This window comes from Mastigoproctus giganteus, chromosome 3, assembly GCF_048544385.1.
Source record: "Mastigoproctus giganteus isolate SK-2022 chromosome 3, ASM4854438v1, whole genome shotgun sequence".
In the NCBI taxonomy this organism is placed as follows: domain Eukaryota; kingdom Metazoa; phylum Arthropoda; class Arachnida; order Uropygi; family Thelyphonidae; genus Mastigoproctus; species Mastigoproctus giganteus.
This window is the reverse complement of record NC_143577.1, coordinates 204,994,850-205,007,325: the sequence shown is the minus strand read 5'-3', so window position 1 is coordinate 205,007,325 and position 12,476 is coordinate 204,994,850. Positions and strand designations below refer to the sequence as shown.

Below are 12,476 nucleotides of genomic sequence, written 5' to 3'. Positions count from 1 at the left end.
TGTACTGGTCTGCCTCCACGAGGCCAAGTGTGGACAACGTTGGGTCCCAGCAGGGGTGTAGCGGCTAAATGACCAGATGAACAACGAGACATAACACTACACGTACAAAATCCATACACTTTTAAACCTCTGGCAGGAGCGGGTTGAGGCCCCGGGCACAGAAGAAAATATTGGGCCCCTTAAAAAAAAGAGAGAGACAGGGAAAATAAAAATATTAAGTACTATTAATGTTTTATTTCCAATAAAATTTGAATATAATATATGTATAATATAATTAATAATAGCATAATAATAATCACAAAGTTCTGAACTAATATGTTGGGGTTTTGCGTGGGCCCTTCAGAAGTCGGGGCCCAGGGCGCGCCCGCCGTTAAATCCGCTTCTGGCCTTTGCAGTGAACTGTTACACCAACAATGAAAGCAACGCAGAGATGGGGGAAACCCCTGGTGCCGTCAAATACGAATACACATTAGTGCAGTTCCACGAACGTTATGTCCTTGAGGTGATTTGTGTGCTAATACAATCAATGAAGTGTTACAACTGCAAATAAATAAAATAATATTTAATACATTTAAAGCAGAAGCTCTTTGACTTTATGAATAATTTAGTGAACTATACACTTAGTTTGGCGTCTAGCTAACATTCTATTGTGAATGCTTAAGATTCTTTAAGAGTTGTAGTCTAATTAAATAAAAGAGGGGGTGACGAGACGGATTATATAGCTCTACCATCTTTTATTATTCAATAAAACTGAATTTGTGATTCTAATAAGAGAAGAGTTTTACATACTGCAACATAGAAAGGGTTCGGGTTTTTGAGTTTTAATTCAATAAGGCAGCTAATTCAATTAACCAGTGGTTCCTATAACCTATCGTACAAAGTTTTATTGAATTGTTTTCTGCAGCAAAAAAAAAAAAAAAAAAAAAAATCCGAAAAATTAAAATAATTTTTGCCGTGTACGCTTTAAAATCCTTTTTCTTACCCCTGGGGATACGTGTCCACACTTTGGGAAACACTTTCCTAAACGTCCCAAATAAGCTTAATCGATTGAGATTCGGAGATATGGATTGTAACACTATTAAGAGAGAGGGAGTACACTCACTTTGAAAGACGTTTCTTCTACGAAAGCCCTGTTTGGAAAAGAATTATGATCCACAGGACTTATCTTATATCTTTGAAGAGTCAAGGAGCCTTGACATTTCAAAGTGATTAGATTATGCGTATTATATTAGAAATAAGTGGTGCTGTAATATTGCCTACTTTAAGCCTCCTGTCTGCACTTTCAGAACAAATCATGTGAAGTGCATTTTGGATCTGGGAAGGAAATCCAGCCGCATACTTTTAGGACACTAAAATGGATATTAGTAAACGAGTTACAGCAGTGCTTCCAGTTGTGGTAAAAGAGAATGACATCATGCAGAGCGTTCTCCAATGGAGAAAAAAAAAAAAGAAAAGAAAATAATTGGTAAGTTAAGTTTTGAATTATATAATTATTCTTTTTACTTTCTAGTCATGTTTGGTATACTGACTACGTATTCGAGTCTCCGTTTTAAATTGTACCAGGATGTGAAACTTCATGTAAAAATTTACATCAAGTTACAGAAAACTAAAATTTACACATGGGTGTAACTATCTTTTGGACTCAACTGCAGTTAATGTCAGAAAATCTCTTATGTTCAGGGAAATTATGCCTATTCTATTTTCTCGCAATAGTTCATGTTTAAAAAAAAACTGTCCGAAAATATAGTTTTCATGTGGCTGTTTCAGTCTTTTAATTTGAGAGTTTTATGGCTTGGAAAAATACAAGGAACTTGAATACCAGTACCGTTAAAGTCAAATTTTTTAAATGATGAACTGTCTTTTAATTTGAGAAATGTTGAAATTTTATTTGTTATTTTATTTCGACCTATGTACACCAAACAGCATGGCTCCATAGCAAAAGCTATCTCTGTACATTAGTAAGGTGAAAAACAGTAGCAACTCGAAGTTGTTTACTAGGCGTACTCACTCCATCTCAAACTATGCAGTGAATGAGGAGAGGGAAGCTAGCGAGTGACCTTGAACTTGCTAATATTTTTCCTTACTATAGTTAAATCTATAGTTAAATCTCGCAACTGAAGAATAATAGTAAGTTGAGGTGCCCAGAGAGGGCATGCAGAAAGGAAGAGTCGAATAAATGAAATGAATGAAAGTTTAATTATCTAATTGTGGGAGAAAAAGAACACAAACCATAAATTCTACAGTTTTAATTTTAGTATTTAAATTTAATTAGTTTAATTTATTTAATTATTTAAAATTAGTATTTAAATTTGCATTACACATCATTGCATCCCCCTCGTGTGTGAGAAAAAGATGTGCGAGTCAAAAAAAAAAAATAAAAAATAAAATATATATATACACAGGGTGATTCACTACCAGTGCGACAAACTTGCAGGAGGTGTAGGGGGCACAAAGACGAATCAGAATCACATAGCATTGCAGGGTCCGAAATGCCTTCGTCATGCGGTAGAGGACATTGAACGGGAGGTCGCGTGAACAGCGATCCCACTGGAAGTCAGCTTTTGCGAACCGTTTCTGTTGAAGAAACCAAGTAGCAAAAGTCCTCCGGAGTGGATAATCCGCAGGCTCCAATGATTGGACGCGTTGCAGATGGTATGAACTCATTTGGTTTGTTGACAGTATCCTCCATACAGTGGATTAGGAAATACCCAATCGTTAGCCTATCGCTTGAGTACTCGTACTCGGATTGCCTTCTGCAAGACGTAGGAAATTCTCCTCATTGTCTGGCGTCCTCGTCGTTCGCTCTCGATTCATGGTACCTCTCGTGAAACAACCATTCTCACGTAATCTCCTGTGCACACGTGGGAAAATCGTATGATGAGGAGCACGCCTGTGCGCGAAACGTTCCTGGTTACAGTCCGCAGCTCCATGCGCGAGGTGCATGTCGGCCAGTTCAACGTTTGAATACTCGTCCATCCTACTGCCTCGGGAACCGGTTCGCAAATGCTGACTTCCAGCGGGATCTCTGTTCACGCGACCTCCCGTTCAACGTCCTCTACCGCATGGTGAAGGCATTTCGGACCCTGCAATGCTATGTGATTCCGTTTCGTCTTTGTGCCCCGTACACCTCCTGCTAGTTTGTCGCACTGGTAGTGAATCACCCTGTATATATACAGTATATGAAACCTGAAAGAAAAGGGGAAAAAAAAGAAAAGAAAAAAATTATAAAAATAGAATGCAAGTAGAGTGAGAATGCAGATTATGAATGAAGTAAATGTGTCTCTCTCCCACCCCTTCGCCTGGTGTATCCCACCCCCAGAGCGGGATGGGCACCTTAACCTTCCTACCGGATTTGACACTACTTGGACATTACACCGACGAACACATTCTGTGGCGTTGCTGCCAACACGCCATTGACCATCTGAGCTGGATACTCTAACCCAATTCTCTTTAAAAACCCCATCCCCGGGCAGGGGAGGGAGGAGACAAGTCTCTGTCTCCTCTCCTCCCTGCCTTTTAGGCACTTCAGAAATAGGCCTTCAGCGTCAAACCCCATATTAGCGCTTTAATGTAAGTGAACTAAAATCAACCGCGCTCGTTCCAATTTTATTTTAGGTCCTAGCCACTAAAATCCCAGGAAAGTAAGTGGCAGGACCTGCCAGAGTACAATTGGCTCACTGGCAACACCTGGCTAGCCTCCACGTGGAGAGGTATGAGCAACGTCGGGTCCCATTAGGGGCCTGATGGCCAATAAGCCGGATAAACAATGGGGACAATATATAACACTACACATGACCCACACACTTCTAATTCTCTGGCTTTGACAGGATATTGTGACCGATATACATAGAACATTCGCGGAGATGGGAGAAATCCCAGGAGCTGCTAGACCCTCAATATACCTCATACCTCATTCCTGCCTATCCCCATACTTCGCCTGGTGGGGCTTGTCTCCACTGGCCTCTTTGGGGATGCCTACTCTATCGTCCATATTCTTCTATCTGTTTTTTCCCCCAGTCTCCCTCCCTTCTCTCACTAAACCGACCGAGTACACCCCTTAACAATGCCACCAAATTCTAATCAACGTCTAAAGTCTACCGTTTTCTTATAAAAAACTCTTTTGGCCCAATTCTAGTATACACCCACTATTTATTTTTTTTTTTTCTGGCAGGTGGTAGAGCCTGCCAGAGTACTTAAATATCTACTGGGTGCCTGACCTGCCTCCTCGTGGCAAAGTGTGGGCAGCGGTGGGTCCCAATAGGGGGTCCAACGGCTAAATGGTCAGAGAAACAGCAGAACATAACGCTACACAACAGACCACTCCCCCACACTTTTAAATCTCTGGCCTCCACAGAGTTCAGTGTCACTCACAAAGAATACAACGCGGAGATGGGGGAAACCCCTGGTGCCGTCAGACAACTAACACACTTTACACTTAACACTAGTTAAATCTTAAGTTAAACCCTAATCCTTGTTTGTAAGGATTCAGTCATGAGCCTCGCTTCTTACTCGCAGACAACACAGCATAGGAGAGCTGTTTGGAGCTTAGGCGTATTGAAACAGTCCTGGTGAAGTACTCATAAGAGCTCCTCCTTTTCCTCTTTTCCTGGAATAAGAATAGCTAAACCGTTCGTGCGGAAATTTAAAGTGTATGCTGCATTTTTCTCTGTAGGAAAAATGCAGCATCCAAATAAACATCCAAAAATGTATACATTTTTTTGGATGTTTATGTATATAATGGGAAATAGTTATTTTATAACTAAATTTTAATCATATCACCTGTCTGGATCGAAGCACTCTGGATCAGGATAATAGACAGGATCATAGTGAATGGCAAACACTGGAATGCTCACCAACATCCCTTTTCGAATTGTAATTCCTGTATCTCCAAGCTGGTAATCGGCTGCTGCGCGCCTTTCTAGCCTGTAAATAAATAATAAAAATAAAATAAATAAATGAAAATTATTTATTTTTAAGAAAATAATGTTGAGAAACATAATAATATAAGAACTATACACGTAAGGAGTAAAGCTGAGCGTCCGCATAGCTGAATGCTGTATTCTTGGGCAGCCTACAGGGGTGAGTTGGGGAGGGAATGACATTGCGTTTCACATCTGGGACAGCCATGCCCTTAACGTTAAGAGTCGTAGGATCCTCCGGGCCTCACACAAGAGGACTAGAAACTCTTCGGCCATAAACGATGATGAAAGAGTTTTCCTAGAAGCTGGACCATCCAGCACAGCTCAAGTGACAGCATCAACAGAAATATTGGCACAGTCACCGTTATTTCCCTCCTGGATTTCTCTCTACCCCGATTGCGTATGTCATCCTAGGAGATACCTCAGACCCCCCCCTACTTCGTAGACCTATACTACCTTGATATCCCCCCCACTCCCGTGTCCAGCGTTACTTCTATTGGCACCAGGAGATCCCAAAGACTCCAAGATAGACTTTGGAAAGAACCCTGCAAAGGTAACTTGGTATAAACAGGCAGAGAAGAGCCAGTCATATAAGACAAGTGCAATTGACAGACGCACGAAACAGTCTTCCTCCTCCTCCTCGGTTTGTTGTAAGTCGCTCCCGGGAGGTAAATGTGTGCCATGCAGTTTTTACCTAGTGTATAATCCCGAAATTTGCTGTTGAAGGCCGTGTCCTATAGTAATCCCCACCTTTTTTATTTCTCTATCTCAGTACTTTGCTTGATGTGTGTAGTGTTCTGTTGTTATACTCCGCCTGTATCTGGAAGAGTGGCACTGGTGTTCAATACATTACTTTTGTTTCACAATTACACAATGCGCATAGTGTTGTGCTTTTTGTGTTAGTTAGCCACAGTGTTCTGCCTTTTGCACTTATAACGTTATGTTACCTGCATATAGAAGATTATCGTTCAACTCCTATATTATATTTAAACAAAATAAATCAAAAATCTCTAATTAGATCATGGCAAATCGTTTTTGAAACAATTTTAATGTATCTTAATAATGCCAAAAATTAGAAAATTTTCAATCTAGTATTAACAAGTTATGCTGGCTCACGGTGCAGTTCCATTCTGTAATGTTATAATGGTCATTACGTAGTGAAAGATAATTATTGTAATCCCAGACTTACCTAACCACAGGAGGGCATAATCGAAGACATTCTGAAATAACAGCATCTAAGTATTTCATTTCCCCGATAGCTTCATAAGTAACTTCAATCTAAAACAATCATAAGAAAATCGTTAGGTGTACATCGAATCTTACATTCTTTGTTACAGTCATGCCTCTATAATATTAAATAATCTTTATTAAGAACTAACGAAGTATTTCTGTTACATAAGTGAAAGAGTACCTCTTAGAATTTTTTTATTTGTTAGTAATCAGACACACTAAAGAGGACTAGAACCCCCAACAAACATTTTTTTTACAGGATCACCAATAAACGATCACCAATCTACAATTTATATATAAATGCCGGATAAAGTGTATATATATATATATATATATACACTGGTAATCCTCAGGCTTTTCGCGATGTAGGAAGCACCGCGAAACATCTGAGAATTCTCTATTTCTTTAAGAAATTAAAAACAAATATTAACTCTGTTTGAAGTATTTAGATTTCTTAATTTCCATTTAAATTTACCCGCGCACTGTGCTACTAAAAGAACAGCTTCGGTTCCCTACTCTTTGGAGTGTCCCATAACATTTCTGTAGGATAATTATATACACAGAGTGTCCACTCTATGAGTGTCGAAAGCGTGCCACAGGGGATTCTGATCCACGTTGACTCCACAGCAGCAGATTGGATGGCTAGCAATTTTCACCCTGAAAAATTTTTTTTCCACCTCATCCCACAGACGCTCAGTTGGATTGATATCTGGTGACTGGGGGGGGGGGGTAACTACAGCTGTATGTTGAATTCACTTCGATGTACTGCTTATCCTGTTGGAAGAATCCATTCTCAGATGAATGCAGTGCAGCCATAAAGAGATTTGCCAAATGTTGCTCCGCGTATTAAGAGCCTCTAATGTGCAACATGAAAATGCCTTCACAAGCCCGCATTGTTGAGACCTAGCAGAATGGGTCCATATGGATTCATGCTGTTTTCGCCATATTGTGACTATCTCCATTAGCGCGAAACAGCAAGAACAGCGATTCGTTAGACCAGCAAACGTTTTTCCAGTGCTGTAGTCTGATCACTAAACAATGGAGGATTTGAAGAATTACTTTTCCCGATCCCGCTGTAATCTTGTTAGCAAGAAACAAGATAGTGATAGGAATGGAACATGTTCCATCGTCTGCTGGAATAGTACATCGGTAATAAGGTTCCGGATAGAGTATCGCATGTATACAGATGAAGTATGCGGATTCTGCGTGTTTGCTCCATAAACTACAATATGATCTTGCTGGCTGTATTGTCTGGGTGTGCTCTCAACCTTATATTGGTATGTCTGGGTGATGGTATAATCGTAACATTTATAACATTTTCATAATCATTGAATTTTCATTGAATGAATTTTCATTGAATGAATTACTGTATATGCAAATTAGAGAGCGAAGAGAAGGGAATCGAATCCCTCCATTCTCTTTTTTTTTCTTTAGTTTTCTTGTGTCGATTTCATAATCGATTAATTTGCACATAATTCATTATTGAAATAAACGATTGTGCTCATCACTCGTGCGATTGTGCGGGACGTGACCTTTGGCACAGTACAATATTCGTGGAAGGATGGCCGAATCATAATTTTTCGTCATCTTCTTTAGTAATCATCGGAAGTTACGACTATTTTATGATCACCTTGTGTTCTTTCTGCACACTCTTTCAGGCCTATCAGCTAAGTACTAATGACTAGGGTAGTGATTAGTATGAAATCATCAAAATTCAGTATTGGTAGCAGTAATTGTTTGTAGTTCTGAGGATTGATTTGAAATTCAGATAGAAAGGTATCTTTGTGAGAATGTAAATTAACTGTGATAAGTGGAGAACTGCAGAGTGCCCTGCTTAGCTTAGTACGTAGAGCAATAGGTTTGTATTGCCTCTATGGACGCTCGTTTTGTAATTTGCAGAGTTTTCTCTTAGCAATATTAATTTCCATTCCATGGTGAGTGGCCACTCATGAATGCCATCAAGATTTTATTACTGGACGTTATTACTTAGGAAGTAACAACGGCCTTATAAATCTTAATCATCTGAAAAGTTATTCGCATTACTTGATCAAACTAATATCCTAAAGTACTGTATGGTTTCGCTTTACAAATGATATAATACTTACATATTTATTCATTATATCGTCCACTTCAAGTATTACTCGCTGTTGACACTCGTTATGAACCGCTAAATTATATGCGATATATGAAAGGAGAGCCTTCGTACTATCATAGCCAGCAGTAAAGAATGATACACACTGAGCAATCAGTTCGTTATGATTAAGATCTGTAAATAAGAAAAAATGCTCTAATTACAGTATTTTCTTGCTAATAAGTGTAGTAGGGCATATGAATATTAAATAAGGAAACAAATGTTACAAAAGTACAAATTTTAGCTAGCTAAGAAATTGATATTATGATATTATTACAAGAAAACCCAACCAGTTACATACATCCAGCCGTAAGTATATTTCCGAATAGCCCTGTGGAAGGGATGGAATTACTCTTGACACGGAATTATGACATCAAGAAATGAAATTGAGCATCAAAACGATTATGAGCAGATATCGGAATGGATAAAAACAAAAATAACCCGATTCACCAATAAATAAAATATATTAAAACGTTTCGTTGGTTTTCCATCTCACGCTTAGCGTAGATTAAAAATTACAAGAAAGTAAATTTTGAGATATCTTAGAGTACACTAAATAATGTCAAGATAATTAATTGTCCACTCAGAACTGTTCAGGCTAAACTGCAGCAATGGGAGGCGCAGAGATTTTATATATAGAGAAAGATAATGAATGAGATAATGTTTTCGTTCTAGTCGCTAATAGTAATATTGCTATAAACGCTAACCAAAAAAAAATTCTGCGAGACTAAGGCTGTGATTATGAGTAGAATTGACACCGATTATCTGAGTGTGGAACGTCAACGATTCTAATATGCGCTGTGCATATATCAGTTTTATTCTACATTACTTAAAATATTTTAAAAATAATGCATTTAACTTTAAGCAAATGAGAAGACTAGACTTCCTTTCCAAAATAATATAAGAACTATACACGTAAGGAGTAAAGCTGAGCGTCTGCATAGCTGAATACTGTATTCTTGGGCAGCCTACAGGGATGAGTTGGGGAGGAAGTTCTGTGCTCATTACAAATTAACATTGCTTTTATTGATAACATTCTGTGCTGTTTAATCAAGACATGGCACCTCGGCTGGCTTGTTAAGCTCCAATTTCTAATTATTAAGGATTTTCTATGTATCTTACCATTTGACCTCTAAAGTTCATTTGTTACTATTAATTTCTTAAACATCAATAATGAATTGTTACCATTTGTTTATTCCATTAACACAAAAAGCCTACGAAATATTTAATTTTAAAAGCTGTGGTCAAATATGAGGGTACATAAGTACTCGCGCTTGAATGACTGTCAAATTCGCATGACTACCGAATACGGTGATCTTGTTCTCTCTTTACATTGTGAACTCTAATCTTATGTTGTCGCTCTGGAGTATAAAGATTTTATATATATAATCGAAGCCCACTGCATTATTAACTAACTCACTGCTAATATACATGTACTGTATTTGTACAATAATGCGAAAAATAAATTTGAGTGTTAATAACTCTTTTTTCAGTACATAATTGGAATAATTATTACTTACTTCTTTTCAAAACTTCTGTTTTTTTACTCGGAGAATCATTTGCTTCCACATAATCTGTTGTTTCTTTGTTGTTGTTATTATCGTCAGCTTCAGCGTCTACAACCACTTGCAAGAAGTCAGAGCGTCCCTAATTAACAAATAAAAGTAATGTTTTTATAGCAGATATCCTTAATGGGAAACTAAAATGAATGAAATGGTTACTAATGGTGCATAACACATCAGACTAACGTCTGATAAATTCACTGCCTTCTCTGTGAGTTTGGTTTATCAGGGGACAAATAAAAACAATTATGTCAGTTCACTGTACCACAGAGTTTGAAGTTGCCCCACTGGACTAAAGTCTTGTCCGAAAATCTTGCATCCTTGCCAATCTTCGTCTTAAACCCTTCACTAAACTCAACTCGGTGATTGGGATAATTGTCATTTATATCATGTATCAACATTAGCACAATTTTTTCCACTTAGCTCTTTTGAGGATGCAATGTATACCTGCTCTGCGGAGATGAACTAACGTTTGACGGCCGCCCGCAACACAACACACATGCTCTGCTGAACGCTAAAACCACTTCTGGACAATGATTCTCCACAACTTTACTGCAAGAAGCAATCATCCGTCCCATGAATAACACCACCGGACTCGACTATACTGTACATTGGACTTTTACCCACAAACGGATCCTTGTAACTCCAGAACTGTGGGTTATAATAGATGACCAAAGATAACAACTCTTAATGAACAATCTACTGGACAGACCTTCGCTCCACAAATGATACCACCGGAACTGACTATTCTTGACTTTGGCTTTAACACATCAATAGAGACAACGTGCAGCCTCTCTGCAAAGTCGCCATTTGGGATCTGAACTGGGTACCCTAACCCAGTTCGCTTTTCATCCTCCTTCCTCAGGCAGGGAGGGCGTAGAGACGGGTTTATCTCCGCTGCCTTGCACTTTTCTCCTGGTGGAGCCTGTACCCACTGATCTCCTGGGGTTACCTTCTCTATTAATCCCATACTTCTACCTGTCCCCCTTCACTAGTCTCTACCCCCAATCTTACTAAATATATTCGTGGTTTTTTTTTGTAGGTTCTTGCCACTGAAATCTTCGGAAATTAGGTGGCAGGGCTTGCCAGAGTAAATAAGCGATCCCTGTACTGCGTGACCTGCCTCATCGGGGCAAAGTGTGGGCAACGGGGGGGGTTCCACTAGGGACCCAACGACTAAAAGGTTAGAGGAACAACATAACGTGACATTACACGACACAACCATACGCTTTACACTTTTTGAAAAACCTCTGGCCTTCACAGAGTTTGGTGTTACAGAAAGAGAGTACACTACGGCGAGATGGAGGAAACCCCTGGGGCCGTTAAACAATGAACACTTTACACCTTTTGCTCTGCTGACATGTATCTAGTATATAAGTTATTATACAGAACTACATGCTCTGTTAATTCCAATCTTACAAGCAGCCCGCCTTTCGGTGATCATGAAAAATCGCTGCAACATCATATCAGAATTTTCTTCATCTGTTTATAAGACAAGTTTCCGAGATGTTTGTGGGATATTTAATTGCATTTCATCCATCACTGATAGATTTCAACGTAAGCTCCTGAATTGTCAGGACATCTCTGTATCCGAAATGGTGCACAGTCCCTAGAGTTTTGCATGAAGTTGGCTAAATGTTGCCGTTAGGATTTGCGGATTTTATCTTCCATTTCGTAAGAAGTCTTTTTGGTGGGTGAATGGCCAAGTCCTCAATGAAGTCGTTACAAGATATAGGTCTGGACTCTACTGGATGGTGTTGAAAAATTGAATAGCAGGCTATTCTATTTTTCTACACCATCCTAGCTACTTTCCAGAAAAGCAATTGTCCAGTATTAATTTTTAGGTTATTTTCAACTCACGAATGATTAATGTGTACTTAGGAGGTGCATCATCCTGCGTGATTAACAGTTCAACTTTTTACCACTGTGTTATGGTTGTCCAGATAGCCTTCAAGCATTTGTCGCCATTCAAATAGCAGTTACTATTCATGATGTTAACAGCAATTATGTTTCATACCAAATTAAACAGTGAATCCAAACGCTTTTTCATCTGACGAATGAACCTTATTTAACAGAACTGGCTAATCCTTCTTTGATAACGTGCGTTCAGTAAATTCCATAGGTCTCTTAGTCGTCCGCAAACAGCATTGGATATAATAAAGGTTTACATTCTGCGTGCTGTTTAGTAATACAGTTCCTTTTTCAGCACTGCATGAAAAAGTGAGATACTCGAACATATCGCACTTTTTCTTACAGCTTGCTGTCAAGCCATGTTCATCCGCCGCCAAGGATGAACATGCCTTCCATGCTAAATGTGTCACCATCTTTGGACTGTGATGACAAACCATCACGCACGCTTCTAGATGTTTTAGCCCTTCTTTAAGCGGTTAGCCTTTCTTTATTTCTAAAACAGCTGTTTTAGGCCATGCATTGTATCAATTCATTTGAGTACTCTGTACATAGATTATAAATAGTATGGCAATATTTATTTATTCATTATTGTCATGTAACCGTGCCCTTTAGCTGGACAGCTGTAAAGGGACATTTCTTTGGAAATGAATTGATATTAATAACAACATAATAACAATTACCTTCACATCAGTGCCAATACTTCATGTTTATTTTGTTCATAAA

At 38.8% G+C, this 12,476-nt stretch overlaps 1 protein-coding gene across 1 annotated transcript in view; it reads right to left on the bottom strand.

Moving 5' to 3' along the window:
* LOC150088621 (cytochrome P450 3A8-like) overlaps nt 1–12,476 on the bottom strand; it is a 53,693-nt gene that overhangs the window by 17,525 nt on the left and 23,692 nt on the right. The window contains exons 9-12 of the mRNA XM_090370271.1: nt 9,801–9,927; nt 8,255–8,415; nt 6,109–6,197; nt 4,780–4,923 (exon numbers count right to left, since the gene is read on the bottom strand). Of these exons, the coding sequence (XP_090226397.1) occupies nt 4,780–4,923; nt 6,109–6,197; nt 8,255–8,415; nt 9,801–9,927 (521 nt within the window). The remainder of the gene's footprint in view (nt 1–4,779; nt 4,924–6,108; nt 6,198–8,254; nt 8,416–9,800; nt 9,928–12,476) is intronic.